This window comes from Clinocottus analis, unplaced genomic scaffold (genome assembly GCF_023055335.1).
Source record: "Clinocottus analis isolate CAN_PGR_092001 unplaced genomic scaffold, fCliAna1.0.p SCAF_11, whole genome shotgun sequence".
Lineage (NCBI taxonomy): Eukaryota > Metazoa > Chordata > Actinopteri > Perciformes > Cottidae > Clinocottus > Clinocottus analis.
In genome coordinates, this window is record NW_027175832.1 from 3,377,382 (window position 1) to 3,401,200 (window position 23,819).

The window sequence follows — 23,819 nt, forward strand, 5'->3', positions numbered from 1 at the left end:
TTATTTTGTTAGGATTGACATTTCAATGTGAATTTGAAGTTAATGTTTTAATCGTTACAGGATGTAATATTTATGCTGAAGAACAAATGTCAGCTTTTGTACAGAAATAGCATCTCGTAAATTATTTAAATGAGCAGTTCAGACTAATTCATTCAGTAAAACACGTTCATGGTGCATGTTGCAGTGTTTATTTGGCATTCTTCATACAGATGTAATTACAACACTTTTTCAAGTAGTCTGAAAAAACAAAAACATAAAAAGACACAGTCACCTTTTGATTCTTTTAATAACGTTGCCATACACATGAAATTTCAAAAAACGTAAGGACTCAGTAACACAAAGATAAGAAAACATTAATAGCATATTTATCTTCTTTTTTTTTTCTTCTCCTCAATGACAAAAGTTGTGTGAGTTGTTGCCTCAAAGAAGAAAATCCAAACAACTTCCCGAAGACCCGGCAGCAGATGATGAAGCAGAGTTACATCCACTTTGCGTTTAAAAGCACTATATGCTGAAATGTGTTGTATTTGGAGATGATTTAGTTATTTCCGAATAAGCTTCGACTTGTGAATTTGTAAACTCGCCTCTAGAAGTACAGGTTCTCTTTTCAACTCACTCAGACAGGGTCATGTTTTGGCATTGAACATCCTCCAAGTGCAGTTTTTCCACCAGATTTTCTTCCGTTACAGTTTCCTCTCACATCATTCACAACAGCAGAGACTCAGAGCATCTCTCCGTCACACCGGCTGACATGGCATGAAGATAAGCTTCTTTTTTTGACATCTAAACAGATGACAGAGGTATTTTTATGTAAATACATATAGAAAAAAAACATTTAGGAGCTAACAGTGAAAGCAATATTTAAAAAGGAACCTTTAATTACATAATGTAAAATAATGAAACAGTCTCCACTTAGAGATCCAAAACATTTGAACATGCAAAAAGACAAAGTTGGCCTCAATATATATACACATTTCAATACATTTTTCAAGGGGTCAATGCCCCCAGAAACAGCAATGGTCGCCGTAAACTGGTATTTAATTAGTAGTGTCGGTTATAAACTCTCACCAACAACTATAACTAATTCTTACATCGCGAGTTGTTTTAGTTAATGTCAGCCTGCCGTTTCTCAATAATAATAATAATAATAATAATTCAAAAAAACTTGATCCAAACAAAACTCATACTCCAAACACAAGAGTGAAAGTCACTTTGGGGGGGTCTTGTTTTTTTTTCCTTTTCAAAAGATACTCGACGAATGTTTGTGATGCTCGTTTCATATTTTATGTGTTCCAAATTCATAATGAATAAGAAGGCAGTTGTCAAAAAGAAGGCGGTTTCTGGTGAACAACATTTACAGAGGTTTGTGTTTAGGAAATATCAGACTGAAGCATTCTGATGTCTACTGAGGTATTACTCCACTCTCATGTAACAACAGCGAGCCCTGTGAATGAATCCAAATGCATTGTTCACTTGACGGTCAGGCAGTCACAAGAGTCCATCTCTCTGCTAATCATTCTATTTAAAAAAAAAAAAACACATCTCAAAAGGATGATATGATAGACTTTGGTGATTTTTTTCCTTGGTTTTGTTGTCGTTCTGTTCCGTTTGATTTGCCACCTCGGCTTCTTCCTCGGTGCCGATCCAAGAGAGCGCTGAATCCACTGAAACGTTGTCTTCTATTCAGTTCAATCCATTCTAATAATAATGATACCGCATTGTCCCATTATCAGTGTTGTGTGATTTTAAAAAGGTCGACTGTATCACAAATGGTGAGCCGTGGAAAATGAGCCCACTCGTGAGGGAGGGGGGGATGTTGTGCTGATTTTTTTTCAGCGGCGGCACAGTTTTGTCCTGTCGGTGGTTTTTGTAGCAGGGTGCTGCTGCCCTCTACATGAAACTGCAGCGTCTTTAGTCGCTGTGGCATGTGGGTGGTGACATGACATGGCTGTGGAGGCCGTATCCGAGCCCAGCGGGAAAAGCTGTTCTCCGGCCGGAGACCTGGCACCGGAACGAACCGGGCTGGCAACGAGACGTATCCATCCTGGCGCCGGCTCCTCTCTTCACTGGAGGCCCGCATGGAGACAGAGGGCTCGTTTCATGAAGGAAGGGGGCGCGGGGGGGCGGGAGGGGAAATAGAGCGGTTACAGTACAGTACATATGACGGCCAGCTGGCACTGCAGTTTTGTCAACCACACAGATGGATAGTGATGAGTCAGGAGGTTTCCTGTGGGTCCTTGTCGTCACTAATCCCAAACGGAGACCTCGCCCCCTGAGGCGTGAGGGGGCGGGGGGGCTACTGTCCAGGGACATACGGCCAGCTGATTGAGCTTCCGCTGAGCTGCATGTCGCGGATCAGCGTCTCGATGGGTGTCTTTCCCACCAGGCGCATGAAGAAGAGCTGCGAGATGAGGCTGGCCGGGACGGCGCGCAGGGCCGGGAGGCGCAGCAGCAGGCGTCCGAATCGCTGAGGCTGACTCGGGTACTGCATCCTCTCGTACTCCGTCAGCGCCACCTGAGCCTTCTCCTGCAGAGACTCCACGTGGACCGGGTCCGTGAGACCACAGGCGTCTGAGAGGCAGAGAGTAGGAGGCGGTTAACTTAATCGCGTGGGCGGGTTACATAAAGAGTCGTGATGAGCCGAGAGGAACGTTAAAATCTTCGCAGATAATGTGGTAAAATGCCCACGAGGGGGAACACATTCACATGTAGTGCCTCAGCATGTCTACACTATGAAAAAGGAAAACATGTCAAACCTATAAACCCTGATCATCCCAGTTTGTTCATGCACAATCTTGACATGCAGTGCTGCCTGATGATCAGTGACAGCAGTGAATTATGCAGCACGTAGTGCATTACTGCATTGTCATTAATAAACCAGAAGATGGTGCCATAGTGGGTTAATTCACAGATTAAAGTTGCATATTTACCTGCAGCTTTCTTCATTTTAAGATCTACAGTTTTACTGGCCTCTAATGTGCATTTTGCAGACTTATTTTGCATTAAATTCCTCCTCATGGTTGTCTATAAGAGAGGCAGCTGAGATATTTTGCGCATCACGATCAGTTTTCTAGCCGTGCTAAGTCATAACCAGCCCGGGAATATGATCGTTTAATGTATTCTGTGGCTTTGTGGGAGCTTAGTCAAGTCAGAAAACATAACCCTGTTGATTTAGCTTTATTCTTGGCTTAGACTTGAAGTCTGCACATTTCTAACATAAAGCTTTATGTTAAATTTGAGAGTTTTCCGGGCAGAGGGGTCTGACGAAAGACGCTATCAAGTTGCATTATGGGAAATGAAAGGTTCCAATGTTTTTGGAGATTGTCCAAGACTAACTTTAAATTAACCCGAGCCGCATGCTGCGCTCATTTTCACCCTTCAACAAAGCAGAAGAGCAACGGCCATCACCTGGGGAGAAGAGCGCGATGGCCTTGAGGCAGCTGTACTCGGCAGAGTCCACCTGCAGCCGGGTCAGCTTGTCCACCTGGTCCTGGAACACCCTCACCTGGTCCATGAAGGACACCACGCGCTCGGCGGACATGGGCGAGGAGTGGAAGCCGGCGGCGGCCAACAGGGGAGCCATGTGCAGCGGCAGGGCCGACTGCGCCGCGTTGAGGATGAACAGCTCGCTCCAGCTCAGCCTCAGCAGGGCCACCTGCACATTTGTCGGCGTGTTAAATCAGATTGACCTACACGTCATCCATCTTTAATGTTCACTACAGTCATTGCGTATGCACGCTGTGAGGGAGACAACCTATCCTGTTACCGTCTGATAACAAGGAAATAACACCCAAAACCAGGTTTGAAATCAAAACTAATCTACAAACCTGATCTGACACGGGCAGCTCGGGGAAATAAGGGATGCTTCTGGCCCACTCCACGGTGCTGAAGAGGAGCCGGGCAGCCAGTTCGCAGATGTTATCGATCCCCATGGCGTTATCCGGACCGGCTTGTTGGTTGTACTGGTGTCCGAACCGACTGCTGGGGTACGGTTCGGCACGCAGCAGCTGGGAGATGAGCTCCGACACCGGCTGGCCTCCGCCGCCGCCGCCGCCGCCTCCGCTTCCTCCGTTGTTGTTGTTGTTGTTGTAGAAGTCGCCACCTCCAAGGCCGCTGGCGCCACCTATTGGCGTGATGGAGGGGCTGAGGCTCGGCTGAGGTGGGATGCGACCGCGTTGAACTGCTGTAGTTTGGTTGGGGTACAAAGGGGAGGAGAGGGGAGGAGAGGAGGACACAGGAAGTAGATGAAAGCAAGGGGTTGAGAAGTAGATACAGAGAGGAGAAAGGGTGAAGGACACGGAGAGGGATGTGAGGGGATTTGGAGAAGAAAACAGAGAGAACAAAAATTTAAAACGGAGTTCATCCAGCGGTGTGTGTCAGATTATCAGCAGACAGACTCGACTCGATTGGGAAAACTATTCTTCAAGATTAAAAGGAGGCACAATTAAGCCAAGAGCAGCATGAAAGTGAGGATAAAAAAATGATTCCTCTTTAGATGAAGGTCATATATGGAAATAAAACAAAGACTCTGAGATAAAAAATCACTCTCAATTCAAATTTTAAATCTGTGAACTATTCATTCTGGGGGGAGACTTACGACATGCTATCGCAGAAACCACATTGATTTATCTCTCGCTTAAAAACATCATCCATAGCCGTGACAGACACAGTCGTGCTGGCAAAGCCAAGACAGAAGGGCAGACTATTGATTCAAGATGAGTCAATTTGGGGGATGTGGATGTACGTGGTAAGCATCTGTCCTTGAGCAAGACACCGGGAATGCTGCTCTGCATCTGACCCTGACCTCCCGGTGGAGGTGGTCAAGCCGAGCCGAGGAGCCATCACGTGTCTCATTAGCATACTTTACGATGTGCGAGTATGAGACATACTTGTATTTAAAAAAAAAATTAAAAAAAAATCACAAACCATTCATTTAAAACTCCTATGACATGGTTTCTGTGCATCGAGCGCCATGACGCTGAATGACGCCATCACTTCAGGTTGAAATCCCCCGTATTGGATTGTGACTGATCGAAGCAACATGGCAGAGGGTTTCTGCAGCTTCAACCAGAGGCTTAATGCTCTGGGACGCAGGTGTCTTAGCACCGCATCCCCTCTCAGCCACTCTCACACAGGCACTAGATTAAGCCACTTAGTACCCGGCATTGAGCTGACACGCATGGCTTGCTTAGCCATGATAGGGCCAAGACGGCAGACATGTGTGCCATTTTCTCTGCACTTTGGGGTTTATGGAGCAGAAGAGGCAAGATAATGACAAAGGCAAAGTTCTTTTTTAAATCTTCTTAGAGCTGCTGATTGAAGTAATAGAACTGCTCACTGAAGACATGTCAATGACTTCTTTTATATCCGTTCAATTGCAGTATTTGAAATACTGCAAAAGTACAATGACAGTGTGTCCCACAGTGTCTGCAATCCTTTCCAAAAGGGATCAAAATGGACGGCGGATTCATGAATCGAGGTGGACAGATACCTTCTTTGCGCATCCCAACACGGAAACACTTCTTCAGTCGACAGTACTGGCACTGGTTCCTGTGGTGCTGGTCAATCTGACACTCTCTGTTCGACCTGAGAACATAAACGTTGGATTAATGTACTATATAGTTGTTTTTAGAAAACATTTTGGAGCTTTAGGAAGAGAAATGGATGATTTTGTACTCATGCTGTGTCAGACTGTGAGATCTGCTTTGATCTCAACGAGAGATTCTCTGATTTTTAGCCTGGTTTTCTCACCGATGAGCAACACTACATCCAAACCTAAAGCCGGACGTGGAACCAATCCTGCTTTACTCGGTGATGCAAAGTCTTCACTTCCCATTAAAGTGCTCTTGAACATTAATATTGCATAATTTACTATAAGGCCACAGGGAACATTAGCATGCTTAGGAAGCAGATGATTGTATCATTCACTGTTACTTGATCAATAACATAATAGGATGAAGAAATGGTGCAACCTTTTGGATAATCACTTCATAGTTTCAGTCTTTTCTCAAGAAGATCAGGCCTCATAATCTCTGCATCTCATTGTTTTTAATGTGTTGGCTGCTTTTCTTTTTATATCTAAGTTTAAATGGAGCATTTTACATGTGGACCTTCTTTGGTCAGACAAAACAAGCCATGTGAAGATATCACTTCAGGCCCCGAACATTTTAGTAGTCATTGACAGTCCATAGACTTAAATGGTATTAATTAATGATCAAAAAATATAAAGATTAATCTCATAACATGGAACTTAAAACTGTATGTATAGAGCCATGAACCATCTTTGTTTAATTTTAACTTGTTGGACGTAGAGACATCTTTATTCATGCTTCTGTGTGTCATGATTTACAAAACACACCGAAGCAAAGCTGCAATCGACAATAAACCTGCCACAAATGTCACAATTAATCACTCCGTTGTTGGGCCTGTCGCTGAAGGGAACATACGGTTTTATCTGACCAAGAGTCAAAAACACAAACTATATTCAGTGTGCGGTCATAAAAAAGACAGAAAAAGCTGCAAATGATCACATGTGAGAAGCAGGAAGCAGACCAGGCCTCTTCGCTTGCTCAAAGGATCCAAAATAGAGGTAGAAAAATGTAATTAAAATAGAAACAGACATTGTTTGAGCTCTATCGTAGACACCCCTTATGTTTGTGGTTATATAAATACAATAGTTACCACACAGTCACATTGGTGTAACTGTGACATATCTGCATGATTCATTGAGGAATATTGAGGTAAAAAAAGCTAATTTAAATAGAATAATTGACATGAAAACAACACATTGACACACACAGAGGCGTTACGAGTTGAACATTTAGGCTACAAAAGACTACGCCGTCTGAACTGCGTGAGAAAGACAGCAGCCGCGTGGAAACAATGCGTGCAACACATTTCCCATGATGCCCCGCTCACCTGCAGGTGTAGCTGAGGTTGCGTCTGACGCTCCTCTTGAAGAAGCTCTTGCAGCCCTCGCACGTGAACACGCCGTAGTGCTTCCCGCTGGACTTGTCCCCGCACACCACGCAGTCCACCACGCAGGACTTGTCGTCGTCTCCGGCCTCCATGTCGCTGCCTCCCGCCTGCGGGGAGCCGCCGTCCTCCTCGTCCCCCCTCAGGTAGCTCTTGTCCCCCAGCCCGTTGGTGCCCCCATTAGGATCTCCCCAGCCCCCACTCACCATGGCCATCGCTTGGTCACCGAACCACGGCGGAAGAAAACGGGACAGGCAGCCAAGATGTCTGGCTGCTGTCAAGGAAACATAAATAGAAAAGAAAGAAGAAAAAAAAAGTCCAGAGTGTGTGTGTGTGTGTGTGTGTGTGTGTGTGTGTGTTCGCCTTCACCTGGAGATAATCAGTATCTGCTCACCCGTGCTCTCATTTGGCACGTCTTCTGAGCATGCAATATATTAAAAAAAATAAGTCCTCAAGCGTCGAGGAGACATGAAATAGGCTACAGCATTTAGGAGGAAGGTGTTTGGCAACACACACACACAAAAAAAACAAAACAAGAGCCGTTCAGTCTCCTCCCACTCCACTATGACCTGGAAACAGTCTGCAGTGTGGTAACTTTTAGCGTTGCATGCCTGTGGATTTTAATCCCTTCTTCTTCTCCTCTCCAGCCCGCAGCCTCGGTGGTGTTTTGTCCTCTCGACAGACTCCTGCTCAGCCTCCTGGAGCTGCAGCCGGTCGAGCGCTGTCACGCTGCAGCCGAGTATCCTTCCACAGGAAACAGGGAGTCAAACAAAAACCCTCCACACGTTCTCCTAAAACACAGCTGCAACGGCAGACAGGAATTGCGAGCTAATGACATGAGGTGAAAATCTCCCCTCACACACACACACACACACACACACACAGCTCTGTGTCTCTGTAGCAACAGCAATGGCTGAAAAAGGACCTCTGTGTAGCTCTCCTCAGCACATGCCTGGAGAGGCTTTGACCGCCCCTCTCTAAAAGCACCCCGACCACTCAATCTGTCCTGAAAAATTCACCTCCTTTTTAAAAAAAAAAAAAAAAAAAAGAGCTTACCTCGATGTGGATGTGCCGTGTCTTCCCCCCACTGGGAAATAAATCCTTTTCTTGCTCTAGATCTTCCTTCCATCCAGCGAGGCGGCGCAGAGCGCAGACTGAGCTCTGCTATTCTGCCCTAATCCTGCCAGCGGCGGCGGCAGCACGGTGACCCACAATGAAGACATCCCACATCACGCAAAAACACCTTGACTTCCACGCCACAACAACAACATCGCTTTCATGTGGTCTTCTTCGTCTTCTTCTTCTTCTTCTTCGTCTTCTTCTTCGGGGCGCCGCCGGCTGCAGTGGCAGCAGACGAGGCGACGTGGACGTCCTGCTCTCGCCTCCGAAATGCACAAGTAGATCCTCGACACACACAGACACACACACGCGCGCACACGAGGAAGTGATCGCTCTCGCTTCCCGTGCTCGGTCGTAGCACGAGTGCTCGGTTGTGACGAGATCCTCCGGTGTTGCTTCCTTCCCCCCCCCCCCCAAAACAACTCCAAAAAAAAAAAAAAAAAAATCCAGAAGGCAGCAGAGTGTGTGTCTGCTCAGCCCTCCATAGTTCCTGTGGTTGCTCTCCAGGCACTCATGCGGGCTCCTCTCCCCCAGCCTTTTGTCAGTGCTTGCCCACCAGGAACTAATGACTTGCGGCCTAGCCCAGTGTGCTGCTTTTCGTGTGTGTGTGTGTGTGTGTGTGTGTAAAGCCTTTCCCTATGGCTCAGGCAAACAGGAGGTGGGGGTTGAAGGGACGAGTGCTTCTCTCCCTTCCCTCCCTCCCTCCCTCGTTTTCTCTCAGGCTTCAGAGTCCACAAATCAAATTATGATTGAAGAAAATGGCCACAGCCGGAGACAAGCTGGATTTCTCAGCATTTGCTGCTTCTTTTTTTTTTTTTTTTTTTTCCCCTCGCCCCTCTTTCCCCTTGTCTGTTTTCACCCAACCTATTTGTGTGTGTTGAGAGAGAGATCAAGCAAAGCGAGGGAGGGAGTGTGTGTGTGTGTGTGTGTGTGTGTGTGTGTGTGTGTGTGTGTGCAGAGGGGGAGGGGCTGTGTTTGTGTGTGTGTGTGTGTGTGTGCTCTTACAGGGATTTGACACTGCTATTCAAGCCCTGTGGTTTCCATGGTGCTGGATGCCTTATATGGCCATTGGAGTCAAAGAGCAAAGAGAGTGGGCTGTGTGGGGCAGCACACACACACACACACACACACACACACACACACACACACACACAGAGGAAGGATGTGGAGGATCTCTCTCCTCAGAGAGCATGACCCCCAAGGCCTCAAGAAACCCTTCGACAATACCAGATTACCCCGAGGCCTTGCAACAAATACAAGCAAGCAGAGCTCCTGCCCTTTTGTCTTTGAGAAAGCAATCAAATGTTGGGGGGGGGGGGGTTCGGCATTGCGGTATGCGTTATAAGAAGCCGCGCAAAAAGGCAAAGAGCTGAGCTTTATTTCTCAAAGGGAGGCCGCATCTTTTTTTTTTTTTTGCCATTTGAATAACACACTTTGATCTCGCATGTGTGGGAGCAGCCCGCTGGAGGACGGCTCATTGTGCGGCAGATAAAGGTTACAGTTTTGTGGTCATCGCTCATCTGCTCAAGGCCCTCTGTCTGTGCGCTTTTTGTGGAGCACGTCGTGATTTGTGTTGGAGGTTACCCCCCGAGAGGTCAAACCGACTTTCACACCCCTGCCACGCTAAAAAGCCCAGGGTCAAATGCAGATAAAGGAGGGAGGAGGAGGAGGAGGAGGAGGACGCACGGCAGCCCTGGATAAGAGCTTTAAGAGATAAGTGACGAATCTGCTTGTAAATGTGCAGCTCTTTAGGGTTTGGGGGGTTGCTGTTGTAGATATGGGGAGATGAAAGCGTCCCCTGAGACATTCACTATATGCAACTGGTTGTCTTATCCAGAGAGTGTTTACCGACATGTTTAAAGGCATTCTCCCCCCTCCACACACACACACACACACACACACAAACACTTATATGGCATTCCTAAATCTAAACCCAGCTTTACCCCCTGGAGAACTGTGTGTGTGTGTTTGTGTGTCACAGAGACACATTGTCCTCGCCATTGTGCGGCTAATGGCTCATCAGAGGGTTGTGTGTGTGTGTGAGAGAGTGAGAGTGTGTGTTAATTTGAATGAAAGTCCCTTTAATTAGGCCACTGTGCCTGCTTATTGTCACTATTTGTGTTGGGAAAGATTAGGCTTGTCAAATAAAGGGTGTGTGGGGGGGCGGGTGGAGATGAAATAAACACAGCTGTTATTCCAAAGTTTGGTCCTAAAATAGTTTTTGTTTGTTGCTTTTTGTCTTCATTTAACTCAAGCTTTTTGAGTCCCTTTTCTTATTGAATTGACAGCATAAGGTAATGTCCACTTATGTTTATTTCAGTCGCATCAGTACATTTGAGCCCTCCAATAAAATCTCAGTTGAATAAAACTATCCACCTAAAGATATGCTGCACATGCCTCTCATTTCCACTTCAGGGCGTGTGTGTCTGTCTGAGAGATCCTCCTGAGGACCGGAGTGACGTGACCTTTGAACCCACGGTCAGGAATGTAGACACTCCCAGAGAGTAATGCAAAAGTGCAGGACTGCAAATGTTGCAAAAAGATGTCTGCCGAGCTGCAAACCCAACAAGATGTACAGCACGCACACAGAGACAGTTTAAGAGTTTACACAAGCTTTCAGCTGAAAAACCTTCTTTAGACCAAACATAAAAGGGTAAATCAAACCTATAAGTTCAAATTGAGCTGTTTGTGGTGCAGTAGGAGTTGCTTTAACATGCTTGGCCACTTCTCAAACGACACATATCAGTCGTGTATTTCCTCAAATATTTATGTGATTCCCCCAAATGTGTTTCTCAGCTGAAGTCAAAGTGGAACAACATTAAACCAAATGACCCGACGAGATTGCCCATGACCTGACTTTTTATTTTGCACTGCAATATACGCAGTGACTTATTGAGTGTGGTAGCTTGATGCTATTATTATGAGGGCATCCCTTGTATTCTTTCTACTGGCCATCAGGGGGCGACTCCTCTAGAGTATGTTTTAGGGGCGGGGCTACATTGTGATTGACAGGTTGTTTCCACTTGCGTTGTGTTTTCGACTTAGAGCTTAAACTCAGTGCTTTCAGTTCAAAAAAAGTTAATTGTACCCTTTTTGGTTGGCTGAAAACCAAAGATTGCGACGGAAATAACCTCAGCATAATTTTAACTGCGGCAATTTGAAGTTTTAATCATTTGGAAGCTAATGTAATTTTTTAGACTGTATATGATCTTTATCCTGAAGGTTTGTTTGGTACACCAGCAGCAGCAGTGAGAGTAAATAGAAAAACAATTCGACTCTACAGCAGGTTTACACACATTCGTATGCAGCACCATGTTTGTCCATGTCTCTGCCAGAAGTTTTGAATTATTTGATCGTGCACCTCCAGCTTCACGAAGCCTTTTGCTCTACAATCAGCTACATTCATATCTAACTTCACACGTCGTACATATTTATGTTCCTGCGCAAGCAAATGTTTGATCTTTGATAATACATTTTTCATAGATATATCTATCAAAATGAATAATTTCTACACAATTTGAATTTAGTTTGAGATTTGAGGTTTTCTAGAATACTCAACCGACATGGATTTGTTTCTTGGAAGAGACTTCAGTTTAACTCAAGTTTTAATAAACCTTTGATACCAAAACATGTGTAACTTCAAGTTTTTATTGTGTTTAATCGTGTGCAATACTTTTTTTAAAACCTCGTGATGAAGTCCAACGATCAGTTGCCCTGTCTGTCATATTTAAACAAGTTTTATTGGGCTTCAAATTGTCAGACTTATTTCATGGTTAAGCCTCCAGGACGTGTCATTGAACCCCGTCCTTTGGCATTTTTAGGCAGGTCCAAACACAAATCACTCAGCTATTGATTCAGTTAACATTTCAACCATTTAAGTTAACCTTTAATGTCTCTTACAGAGGACAAAAATACAACCCTCTGTGTCTCAAGTGAGGCCTGCCCTCTCCCAGAGGCATCCCCAGCAACCACTGTAATTCAATCTCAGGGTGTTAGTGTGTGTGCTCTCAACCGCATCAGCATATGTGTAGGTCTTTACTTAAAGTAATCATGAGGCGGCCTCCTCTCCGGCACCGCGTTTTCACCACGCTCTGATGGCTGTCAAATGTTTAGAGTTACAGTGACAGCTTCACCCTGAGACCACGGTGACCTGTGACCTTTGAGGAATGGACGAGCCTGGAAACAAAAACAGAGACCTTTTGTGCGGGTCAAAGGGAAAACATCTGCTGGGTCGAGGACATGGAGAGAAGAGGGGGATTAACTCTCGGGGATTCATCATGAGGTCATTTCAGCCACCTCTGTTGAGAGGTGGCTGATGGGAGCATGCAGAAAGCCACTGTACAGCTCATTAATATGACCAAAACCACCCTTATTTTACCCGTTAATGCTTCAGCTGCCTCTTGGCTTTGCAGGAAAAATTGATTTAAAAAAAAAACAACAACAGATAAATACAATATGAAGGAAAATGTCCTTGATATGAATGCTGCAGTCTTATCACATCGCCACAGGAGCCACTGGTCACAGCGAGTCTTTCATTTTTAGATTGAATTGGAGCCTGAATAAACGATCTGAGAGGATTGCACATCCCAGTCCCCGTTGAGGAAATCCATTTGAACAATTCTGGCTTTGATATTATCATGCATTGTCATGATAAATGCACGTCTGAATCCTCTCGCTGCACTGAAGAGAGAACGTAGGTAACAAAAGGAAGTATTGTCTTGCTCTCGCTCAACTTAAAACAAACTGGGCACAACTTTTTAGCGCCATATTGTTTATTTGTCTCTGTCTGGTGGTCAACTCAGAGATTTACCACTTCCCATCTGTGTCTCTCAGTAACAGAGACTCCTTTCTTCAGGCTAACCATCCTATACAGCACAAGGCTGTGATCTGGATAACCAGATCATTAGATCGGACCAGATCAGTAACCAATTAGCCAAACGTCTCTGGAAAGAAACCCCCATGGTGTGATTATCATCAGGAACCCGGTTCTTTAAGATCGGATAAAACAAGCGGGCAGGCAGGTGGAGCGAAAACATACCGGGGTCATAACAGAGACATTTAATCATTTTCCATGAACTGGATAGTTAAAACAAACAAAAAGTTGTTAATGTAATGTTGTTGTTTTTTTTATTAAAATGTGCTAATGAGAGAGAGCCAAGTCAGACAGACACGCAATGGAAACAGGAGGAAATAGCTTGCTAATAGCTTGCTAATAGCTCGCTTTGCTCTGTCCAAACGTGACTAAACAGATAACAGGGAGTCGCTGTAAATCAAAAACTTTTTACACTGCTGTACTTTTTACAAGACATGACATGTTAATTAGTGAGCTTTAGAGCTGCTGGAAGGCAGATTTTGTTATCTGTGGATAAGGCCAGGCTAGCTGTTTGTAGTTGTTGTTCTAAGCTAAGCTAACAGCTGGCTCCAGTGATGTTTATCAGGTAAATACCCAAAAGTATTTCCCAATATGTTAAACTATACGCGTTTTATAATTTATTCTAAAATATTAATTTACATTAATTAAATTCACATCATTTATTGCTAAATAGAGCATTGAGGCAGTCTTCAGATGCAGTTATATTGATCCCCCACTAGGTTGCAGTGTTCCATGACAAGTAATACCGTGTGTGTGTGTGTGTGTGTGTGTGTGTGTGTGTGTGTGTGTGTGTGTGTGTGTGTGTGTGTGTGTGTGTGTGTGTGTTTGGTGTGAGTGTGTGTCTTGAATATTTCATTGAGACTGTCCTCTCTCTGTGCCATCAATCCAAACGCCATATCATTACTTATCATCATTAATTAAAGCTTTCTTTTCTTCTTTTCTTTTCTTTTTTTTCCTGTTTTCTTAATGTCTTGTTTGTGTCCTTTATATTTAACTTTTGTATATGTACGAAGAGCAAAGAGAAACCGGGTCAAATGCCATGTACGTGAAAACGTACACGGCCATTAAAGCTGATTCTGAATTAGCAAAATGTTGATTATTGACCTGTAATGTAAACATGTTTTACAGTAACCAGAACTGATGTAGTCAAGACTTGAACTCAGTCCAAGTCATGACCTCCACCGAGAGACCAGACCAGTGTAACTCGTCCCACAGTGCACGACACGTGTAAGACAAATGAGCGCATTCACATTCTATTGTTTTATTGTTTCATTTTCTTTTCTTTTTCTGTTTAGTTGCAGGTCTGAAGTGTCATATTAATGTGGGGGACTTCTAGTTCATGCTTCAACAAAACCGGGTCGAGACGATGTCAACAGACCTCTTCAGCTGACAGGAAACCATCCCGGTAAACACTTCAGTTGGCTTCGTGTCTCACAGAACTTTTACACACTCCAACACGGCAACACAATAGAGCTCTGTTCCCTCGCTACTTGACCCAGTGAAGGTTTAGTGTGTGACACAGAGGCCGCTCCACAGACTGTATTCTGGTGAAAGGGTTAACGTCAGCTGCAGGGTGTGGGAGCGGTGCAGCTTTGGCTTCTTCACCCGTGAGGTGCTGCCAAATGTGGCTGTGTGACACCCACCTGGGCTTTTTATTAATACGCTTTTGGGGCGAACAAATAAACAGCCAAACATTTGTTTTGGATAAGCTGTTTTCAGTGGAGCGGGAAAAAACATTGATCATGAACAGCTTTGTTATCGACTCTTATCATTTTATTTATTTGTGTTCATGTAAGTTCATACAATGTTCTGAAGAAGCATGTACAGTTTAGAGCATTTTATTATATTTGTTATTAATGAAGCCGTATAGTGACATGGTATAACCTCTATGTAATGTAAGGTTTTCTTTTATAAAAACATCTATTAATAAATCAAACTTTATAACAGACTCACGGTCCAGATAAGACGGCACGTTAAAAAGAATAAATTCATACAAAATAATAATGTATTTATCTTTTCGGGGTTTAGACATGACTAGACGGCCTTTGCCATCTGTAAATTTAACAACGCTACAAGTGATAACAGTGCCAACTAGTTGGGGATAAATGCTAAAATATGAATATTACACATATTAAATATGTATCATACAAACAGCAGATGTCCCTTATACCTGATAAAATCCCTTTTATTTGTTTAAGATGAATAAAAGATCTCTTCAATATGTTTCTTGGTGCTTAACCTGTATCGTCTTCTCGAGGGAGTTTCTCAAATGTAAAGAGTCCTGAACTATTCATGTAGCTTTCCTCCTGCTCCACCATCTCAGAGGGTTTTATGATCGAACTACAAGTGTGGACGATGAGTTTGCTTTGAGACACATGACATCATTTAAAATGTAATTTTAGTTCATGAAATTGGCAGACTGAAAACAGGCCTTTGTGTTTTCATCTGAGTCTAAATGAAATGTGTTCATAGTGACGTCTGTGATCATCAAGAGTATGTTTTTCATTTTCATCATCGATTTCTTTCAGCCTCACGAACAAAACTGCTCCCACCTTTCATCCGACTGTCTCATATTTACGGTGCAAATATCGGTGCAAGTGTCAGCACGTTCAGCAAAATCTGTCTGCGTGTCTGAGTAGCGCGAGGAGTAAACGTGCCTTTAACACCCTTTTCAAAGCAGCGGTGCATTTCATTCTTGCAGACATTGCCAGAATCTCCCATCTCAAAGTGCATGAGAGCACGTTGGTCTGCAGCACGGCGCTGCCACCCTTTGCACAGGATGCTCTTATATCCTTTCCATACTGCATGTATCCGTTCTGAAGGCAGACTTGTTGTTGGAAGTAGCTCAAAGTGTAACACAATGACAGTTCCATGTTGCGCTGGCTTATTGCTTTAATTGTCTTAATAGACGGAAGCGGAGAGCTTCTTTGAGATAATAAAGCATCACCTCTAACATGGGGTTTCTTTTATTATTTTAACCTCAGAATCCTTGTTTCAATATCTGACAGTGAGCTCAAACTTCTTATCGGCTTTTTATTTCATGGGATAAGTCTGCTGGACATAAATTAGTAAAGTTGCATGGACCGCACTCTTTTATTATAATATAAAAATAGTTATTTTATTGCATAAGACCTCTCTAACTGAAACGAGGCATTACTGAGGCGTATGAATTATGCAACAAGCCTCTCTTACTGATTTAAGAGAGCCATGTCAGCCAGGTTGGCAACATCCCGTAAAAAATCTGGGGAAGTTTTGAAGTGGCCATAAAAAAACAGCCACTTCAACCTCAATTAAATCAATCAATGTGAGTGTTTATTTCTTGTATTTGTCTCTAATATCCTGCGTTTGGCCTTTTATCAAGAATCTCTTCCCAAAGAGTCGATTCAGGCTCGTCCATTAACAGTTCCTCTATGAATTACTGCTTCCTATGAAGATGAGGCCTGGCACGTCAACAGTTCCTGGCAGGAAAAAGTCGTGCCTGTTACTGTCAGTCTCCTCTATCTCATTTGATATTGCTTAGTCTCTCTTTGTGTGTGTGTGTGTGTGTGTGTGTCTCCTGTGAGACAGAGGGCAGCTTACCCACGTCATCGTGTTGGACTGAGACTCGGGGCATCAAAGAGCCACTGGACGAGAACGTCAGAGAACAACATGAGCCATTGTCCTGCTGGCCTGCTGTGCACCGGAAAAACCTTTTATGATCCCATAAAACAGTTTTTCAAAAGTTTGGCACGGTGAGTCCAGTGAGCTCTTTATGGCCTGCTGCTTTTTTTTTTTCAATAAGAAAAATAAAGGTGTTTTTAAGTGTAAATGTCACTTTATCAATAATGTCACGTTGAGACTTTTCTATTTAGTATTCATCCATTTAAAGATGTACACTAATCTGTTCAAAACTAAATAAAAAAAAATTTAAAATCTCAAATATTGTGTTTTTACCATGACTGTGTTTGTTCAACACTGGAATCGCTTAACATGATAAACACAAACTCCAAGTTTTAGGGTGTTTGAGTGTGTACTGGGGATTACTGATAATAACATCTGAAGAGGGAGAGGCCCGCCAATGGCCTCTGCAGGGAGGAGACTGAGTCCAGGACAACTTCCCATCATGGGAAGTGTGTGGCCAGAGGAGTTTATAAAGTCCTCCACATGTTTACACCTCGCTCACAATCTGATCAATTCTCGTGTTATCAACGCTCCTGAGAGGAAACGTCTGGTCCGCGACGGTAGAGCGTTTGGCTTCGTGAGAGGAAGAAGCGCACGCTTGAGACAAAGAGAGTGTGGTATCCACCAGCTGCTCTGAAATAATCCAGCATTGAGTTATCATTTAGATTACAGCGTGTCGAGAGGGACCTCATCTGTCTTCTGAGTCGGGGATGGACCTCGTTTGAACTTGGCGAGCCAACCTATCGTAATTCTCTGAGCCCTCTCGCTATCAGCACCCATGTACGCCACTGGCTACTCGCAGGTCTCCAAGTCGAGCCCGCGGGCCCAGAAGAAGATGCAGTACCGGTCAAAGGGAAAGAGTTGCGGCTACTACATGCGCATCGTCTTCTTCTTCTCTTCGCTCATCCAGTCTCTGATCATCGTGAGCCTCGTGCTCTTTCTGGTCTACGGGAAGACGCAGGACTCGGCGTCCACGTCGCGCAACCAGGACCTGGAGGAGAGCTTCAGCCGACTGTCGATAGAAAATGTGGCCCTGAGGCAGCAGAGGAAGAACCTGACCAACTTACTCAACACCACCCTGACGGAGAAAGCCCGCAACGACTGGGACCTGGCCAAACTACGCTACTTCTCCAACATCTCAGCGATCCTCATCCAAGATATGGACAAGAAGCTGGTAAGAAAGCTAATCCTGTATTTTGTCTCTGACGTGCACGTTCCTGTACGTAATACATTTCACAGGTGATGTATCTTCTTTGTCTTGTTTGGATGACGTAGACCTTTTTGCCGCCATAGAAATGTATGTATGGTTGTGTCAGTAATGTAAAAAGTCAGCAATTAATGTTCTGCAGTGCTTCAGTCAAGATGAGCCTCAGCAGATAGAAAGTTCATAAAAAAAGTGCTTCAATGATCTAAAGAGCTTTAACAGTGTCATGCTGGTTTCAAAAGCACATTTACACCAATGATTATTCTCTGAATGCACATGTATTTGAATGTTTTTCAATAAATAAAACATAGTTGTGAGATATTCTTTTATTACAAGTCAAAACAGCACTTTAGTGTTGAATCCACATGTCAGAGTAAGACAGTGTAAACATAAATATCCTGTTAATGACCACAGTAAATTGTTGTTTTCTGCTTAAATACGTTTCACAACTGGTTGAGAACAAATCCCTAAAACACGTTCCTCTTTGACTGATGTGAACAGCAACAGACCTACAACAAGTTGATCCTCTGCGAGAACGCAGGAGGTCCTGCAGGTCCGAGTCTGACCACATGTAAGTGCAAACCCCCAAATGAATCAACACAGTAACTGTTGTTATTTCATTTAACTTTACTCCTTTTCTTTTTTTCTGTCATTGTTTTTTTGGAGCAGTTCAGCTTCCATGTAACTGTGGGCTGATTACTGAGCGGTTGAAAGCAGGGCTCGCGCTTGTGGAGTCCAACTTCACACAAACAGTCCAGAGGATGAGGATAGAACTGGACCAGACCGCCAAAGAGAGGGACAGCATCAACTTGGAGGTCATCCGTCTGCGGAGGGACAAATCCACACACGAAAAAGAGGTGGATTTCTTCAAACAGAAATGCAAAGATGACTTTTCCAAGTCCTTGAGCGGTATCTCCGATGTCTCCAAGGCTTTCCTGGACAAGATCAATTCCCTCTTCCCCTCACACGTCGCCTTCCAGCTCTCCTGTAGGAATCAGATGGATCACCTGGAGCAGATCCGCACCAATTGCACCAGCCTGTCCACGGAAGTGCAGGACAAGTTTCAGCGTTACCTGAATGTCGTGGGAGAGCAGGTGTCAAGCATCCAGGCCGAGAACAGCCGCATGAAGGCAGAGAACGGGCGGTTGTTCGACGACTACCGCGAGTGCAGCTTGAACCGCTCAGGCCTGATCCTGCAGCACAGACAGAACATGGACAAGCTTCAAGGGAAACACGACGAGGAGAAGGAGAAACTCCTGATGGACAAGATGAGGCTGAACGGAGATATAGAAGTCCTTAACAACAATGTCAGGTTTATAAGTAAAGCAAATGATCACCTGACAGAGCAAATCAAGCAACTCAACATGTCCTGTATGCCTAAGGTAAGACTTAAAAGTGCAAAGACTGATTACGTGAACGTGTTGATAGCTCTGCAGGGGGAAGGCGGCAGCATTTTTAGTGACGTTGTGTGGTCAGTAACTGAGAAAAGACAATGAGATTTTCATTCATTGTATTAACAGAAGCAGATATTACATGCAAGGAATGCTGATGGAGATCCTCTGATATATTATATATTATACTGTACTATATACTATATTATACTGGGTATTGTTATACTGCACAGTTGTTGATTTTAACCCTCGTATGGTGTTCATTTTTTTGCTACTCAGCAGTTTTGTGGGTCTGTTGGACCCGCTGTATTTTGGGGGTTTTAATTCAACACAATCAAACAATTTTATGGTAAAATACTCAAAAGATGTTTTTTTCATCCCAATTAGAAGCAATATAAACAGCAAATATGGTTAATAATTTAATTCAGGTACACGATTTCCACACTTTTATGAGCCCGGGTCCAGTGGACCCGAACACCCTGTGTGTAATATAAATGTGAATGATGAACATTTTGTCTGATATGTTTTTCGCAGAAAATCAGCCAAGGTCAAAAGTCAGAGTTTGAAAAAAAATAATGAATCATATTACTTTTATTTTGATAAACAATTAAAACGAGTCCCATAGACCCGAACACCATGCAAGGGTTAAAACAGCTCTTATCTGGATATGTGATATGATATTTGTGCAATAATTAGGTAATGGTATTTTATTGCCAATAATAGCAATATAATCTCTGCAGTGCCAGAAGGCTTCTTTGCTGATATAACACCTGTATAAATATTGAAACAATAGCAACGCCCTTAGATCTTAACATCTTGGACAATATACAGGAAATCAAAGCAACCTGACAGGTTGTTGAAAATGATCCAGCTGAAGAGGAGAGGGAGGGAGGGAAACTGTCAGCCAGTGAAGTACAAAAGGGCAAAAGGCTGAGAACTAGGCAACTATTTATGTCAGTTGTCTGCTTTTGTTTAACCTGTTCAAAACTGTGGAAACAATTTTCGCTCCAGACCTCCTTTTGAACATCCAGCATGATACAAGCCAGATTCCCCAGAAATGCCTCCTTGGTCGGTCAATAAGACACCTTTTTGGAAAGATTAGGACCTAAAGAATTGGGATCTGCAACAAAAATCACAATAAAACAAAGACATGGCCTGTTGGGAAGGAGTTGCAGTCAAAAAAACTGTGTCATTTGGTTAAAAAATGGAAAAATATTGAAAATACTGTTAATGATTGTCTTAACAAGTGGTTTAGAATGAGTTTTCCTCATATTAACTCTTCTCTCATTTTATTTCAGCCAGGGTTTGGTGGATTTCTAGGAGGCTCGACAGGTACACAGTCTCAGCTCGGGTTGGGTTTGGGTGGATCCAGGTCTTCCTCATCCAGCTCTTCTGGTGGGAGTCAGCTTTATAATGCAGGGGCAGCTAGCTCCAGTGGGTCAGCGTACAATAAGCCATTATCAACTGGGACGGGCTCTTCCAGCTCATCTACTGGGTCTGGTAGCCCCAGCTGGTCAGCGTTCAATAAGCCAGTATCAACTGGGACGGGCTCTTCAAGCTCATCAACTGGGTCTGGTAGCTCCAGCGGGTCAGCGTACAATAAGCCAGCATCAACTGGGTCAGGCTCCTCAAGCTCATCTACTGGGTCTGGTAGCTCAAGCTGGTCGGTATTCAATAAGCCAGCATCAACTGGGACGGGCTCTTCCAGCTCATCGACTGGGTCTGGTAGCTCCAGTGGCTCAGCATTCAATAAGCCAGCATCAACTGGGACGGGCTCTTCCAGCTCATCTACTGGGTCTGGTAGCTCAAGCTGGTCGGTATTCAATAAGCCAGCATCAACTGGGACGGGCTCTTCCAGCTCATCAACTGGGTCTGGTAGCTCCAGCGGGTCAGCATACAATAAGCCAGCATCAACTGGGACGGGCTCTTCCAGCTCATCTACTGGGTCTGGTAGCTCCAGCTGGTCGTTATTCAATAAGCCAGCATCAACTGGGACGGGCTCTTCCAGCTCATCGACTGGGTCTGGTAGCTCTAGTGGCTCAGCATTCAATAAGCCAGCATCAACTGGGACGGGCTCTTCCAGCTCATCTACTGGGTCTGGTAGCTCCAGCTGGTCGGTATTCAACAAGCCAGCATCGACTGGGAAAAGCTCTTCAGGCCTCGGGTCATCCGCTGGGTCAACTGGGTCAACTGGGTCAACTGGGTCAACGAATAAAAGTGGGTCAAGCAACACCGGATTTTCTTGGTTTGGAAGCAACCCGGGGCAAAGCAAGACAGGAAGTGGAACAGGGAGAGGACCATCATCTGGGAATGGTGGTGGAACGGGATCGTCACTGGATGGAGGAAGATCAAGTGGCTCAAGTAAGAATACATGTCTGCAATGTATCATTCTTGTTCTGGGATATCTTTTAAGTAAGGGTGGTAGGGCTCACGCAGATTATAAAGCGGTGTATTTTCTCACCTTCTTTATGCCTCTGGTGGTATCCAGCAATGCAGATAGTGGTATTTGTATTTGCTTTTTAAACTCCATCATAGTAATACAACCTGATTGATGTTTGTAGTCTTTGTAGAGCTTAGAAGAAATGCTAACCATTGAATTTTCTGTCATATGATATATAAGTGAATGAATGCAGCTTGATGTTTCTTGGCTTAGTGATGACACATTGCTTATGTTTTACCAACAGTCAGTGTTGCGCAACACCTGAAAGATCTGCAGCGTATCATCAACCCGCCTGGCCCCGAGTGAGTATGAAGGCTCGTCTAGCTGCAGGTTGTTTCTGTGCTTTTTGTTGCCTACTGAAGAGTGAATATATCCTTTATTTGTGTTACTGTCAACAACACAAAAAATCGTCAACAACAACAACGTATTAGTTTGTCTCTCAATAGTTGATGTCCCTACTCTGTCCGTGGCACTACGGCCCCATATATATATATATATATATATATATATATATATATATATATATATATATATATATATATATATATATATATATATATATATATATATATGGTATACAGCATGGACACTGTTGTGTATGTAATAGTTTTTGGACAAAAGTAGAACTTCATAGTACATCGATATAAACTAATTGCACCATAATTGTTTGTGATCATGTTTGTTGACAATAACAAAAATTCAAAACATCACCAAACCTATCCATTAACAAAAGCTGTCTCTTCATCTCTTTATTCAGGGAGAAACAAGATCTCGCCAGGATCTTGGGTTAGCACATCTTCTAATATTGAGTTCTCATGTTTTATATAAAAAATAAATGTACCATATATTTTCCATTATTTGTCACAGTTTATACTTTAATATGCATATAGAACAATACTTTGAATAATGATTGCACTTTTGAATGTAAAATGTGAATTGTATGTCCATGTTGTATCCACACAGTAAGAATAAGCACAAATTGTATTTTTAGACTGTAAATACCGAAATATAAAGGCTTTGTTTGAATGTAAGTGCATCAATTGAACCTGCCTCGTCTTTGTAAACAAAACTATTTAAGATACGTATCATCCGAAGCAGAGCCGGAAGCAACACTTTGTCCCCGTGTGCGTCACCTATTGTGTAGCTAATTATCTATAAATGACTCTTCAGCCCCTCCTGTAATGTTTCAGACAAGATTTATTGGCACCGAGTCTTAGCCCCTTCAGCTTGTTTATGTTTACCTGCCAACCTGTAAACAGTCCGTCTGAGGGAGATGGGAGGAACTTTTGGAAACGCTGTTGTTAAAAACAATGCGCTGTCACTTAACTGAGAACACGGATATCCATCGGCTAAATAAAATCCTCATCCATCTCTTATAAGGAACATGCGACGGGGGAAAAGATGGAGCCTGTCTCGGTGTGGGATGAGGGCTGTGACCTTTTCCCAAAACAAGCCTTCAAACGGCAGAAGCAAACAGATTGTACATTTCTTTCCTGGGTTTTTAAAACAAAGAGACGGAAATTAATATGGGACAAAATATAAACAGGGTTGTTTGTGTGTAGAAATAAATACCCCACGTTTGAAGATTTGGGCATTTAAATTTACCAGTACAACCCGACCATTCTTTTAAATCACTTCTTAAAACCCATTTTTATGAAATTGCTTTTAAGTGATGTCATCTTTTTATGTTTTTATTTTAATTTAATTTAATTTTTTTAATTTAATTTTTTTTTTAATTTTTAATTATTTTTTAATTTTAATTTTTTTTGGATCTATTTTGGCCATTTGTTTGATGTGGTTGTGTTAAACGCTTTTATGGTATGGTCTTTTATGTTTGCCGCCATTTTGGCTCGTATCTATCTGTTAAAGCACTTTGTAAACTCTGTTTTTAAAAGTGCTATGTAAATAAAGTTATTATTATTATTATTATTATTATTATTATTATTATTATTATTATTATTACCATAGAAACAGGGAAACAAAGCATCATGGGAACAAACAAACATCCTGTTCGTTGCACTGTGGAAGGATGGAAACGCACTTTTAATTCAAGAAGCGAGTGTGTATTGTGTGTGTGGCGCCAATTAATAAAAACAGCACTTAGACTTGAGCGAAGGGAGAGCTCTTTCCTGTCTAAAGGATATCCTTTGTTTAACA

General features: G+C 43.3%; 2 protein-coding genes across 4 annotated transcripts; one reads left to right on the top strand and one right to left on the bottom strand.

The window, feature by feature from the left end:
• Positions 1–183: 183 nt before the first annotated feature.
• nr2f6a (nuclear receptor subfamily 2, group F, member 6a) lies at positions 184–8,773 on the bottom strand. Of its 3 annotated transcripts, none has more exons than XM_068603689.1 (6): positions 8,032–8,773; positions 6,919–7,719; positions 5,492–5,586; positions 3,828–4,180; positions 3,409–3,655; positions 184–2,571 (listed from the first exon to the last, which is right to left on the bottom strand). In XM_068603689.1, the coding sequence occupies exons 2-6, from the start codon at positions 7,188–7,190 to the stop codon at positions 2,297–2,299; spliced, it is 1,242 nt and encodes a 413-aa protein (XP_068459790.1). In that variant the 5' UTR covers positions 7,191–7,719; positions 8,032–8,773; the 3' UTR covers positions 184–2,296. The 3 variants fall into 3 exon arrangements, with proteins under 3 accessions (XP_068459790.1, XP_068459771.1, XP_068459780.1); XM_068603670.1 differs by having other exon boundaries at positions 3,828–4,183; positions 8,032–8,772; XM_068603679.1 differs by lacking the exon at positions 8,032–8,773 and having other exon boundaries at positions 3,828–4,183; positions 6,919–7,988.
• An 8,398-nt stretch (positions 8,774–17,171) lies between these two features.
• Positions 17,172–23,588, top strand: LOC137804432 (putative lysozyme-like protein). Its single transcript, XM_068603657.1, has 6 exons — positions 17,172–17,801; positions 18,333–18,402; positions 18,501–19,213; positions 20,521–21,583; positions 21,907–21,964; positions 22,420–23,588. Exons 1-6 carry the CDS (start codon positions 17,406–17,408, stop codon positions 22,451–22,453), a joined length of 2,334 nt encoding a protein of 777 aa, XP_068459758.1. The 5' UTR covers positions 17,172–17,405; the 3' UTR covers positions 22,454–23,588.
• The last annotated feature ends 231 nt before the right edge of the window (positions 23,589–23,819 follow it).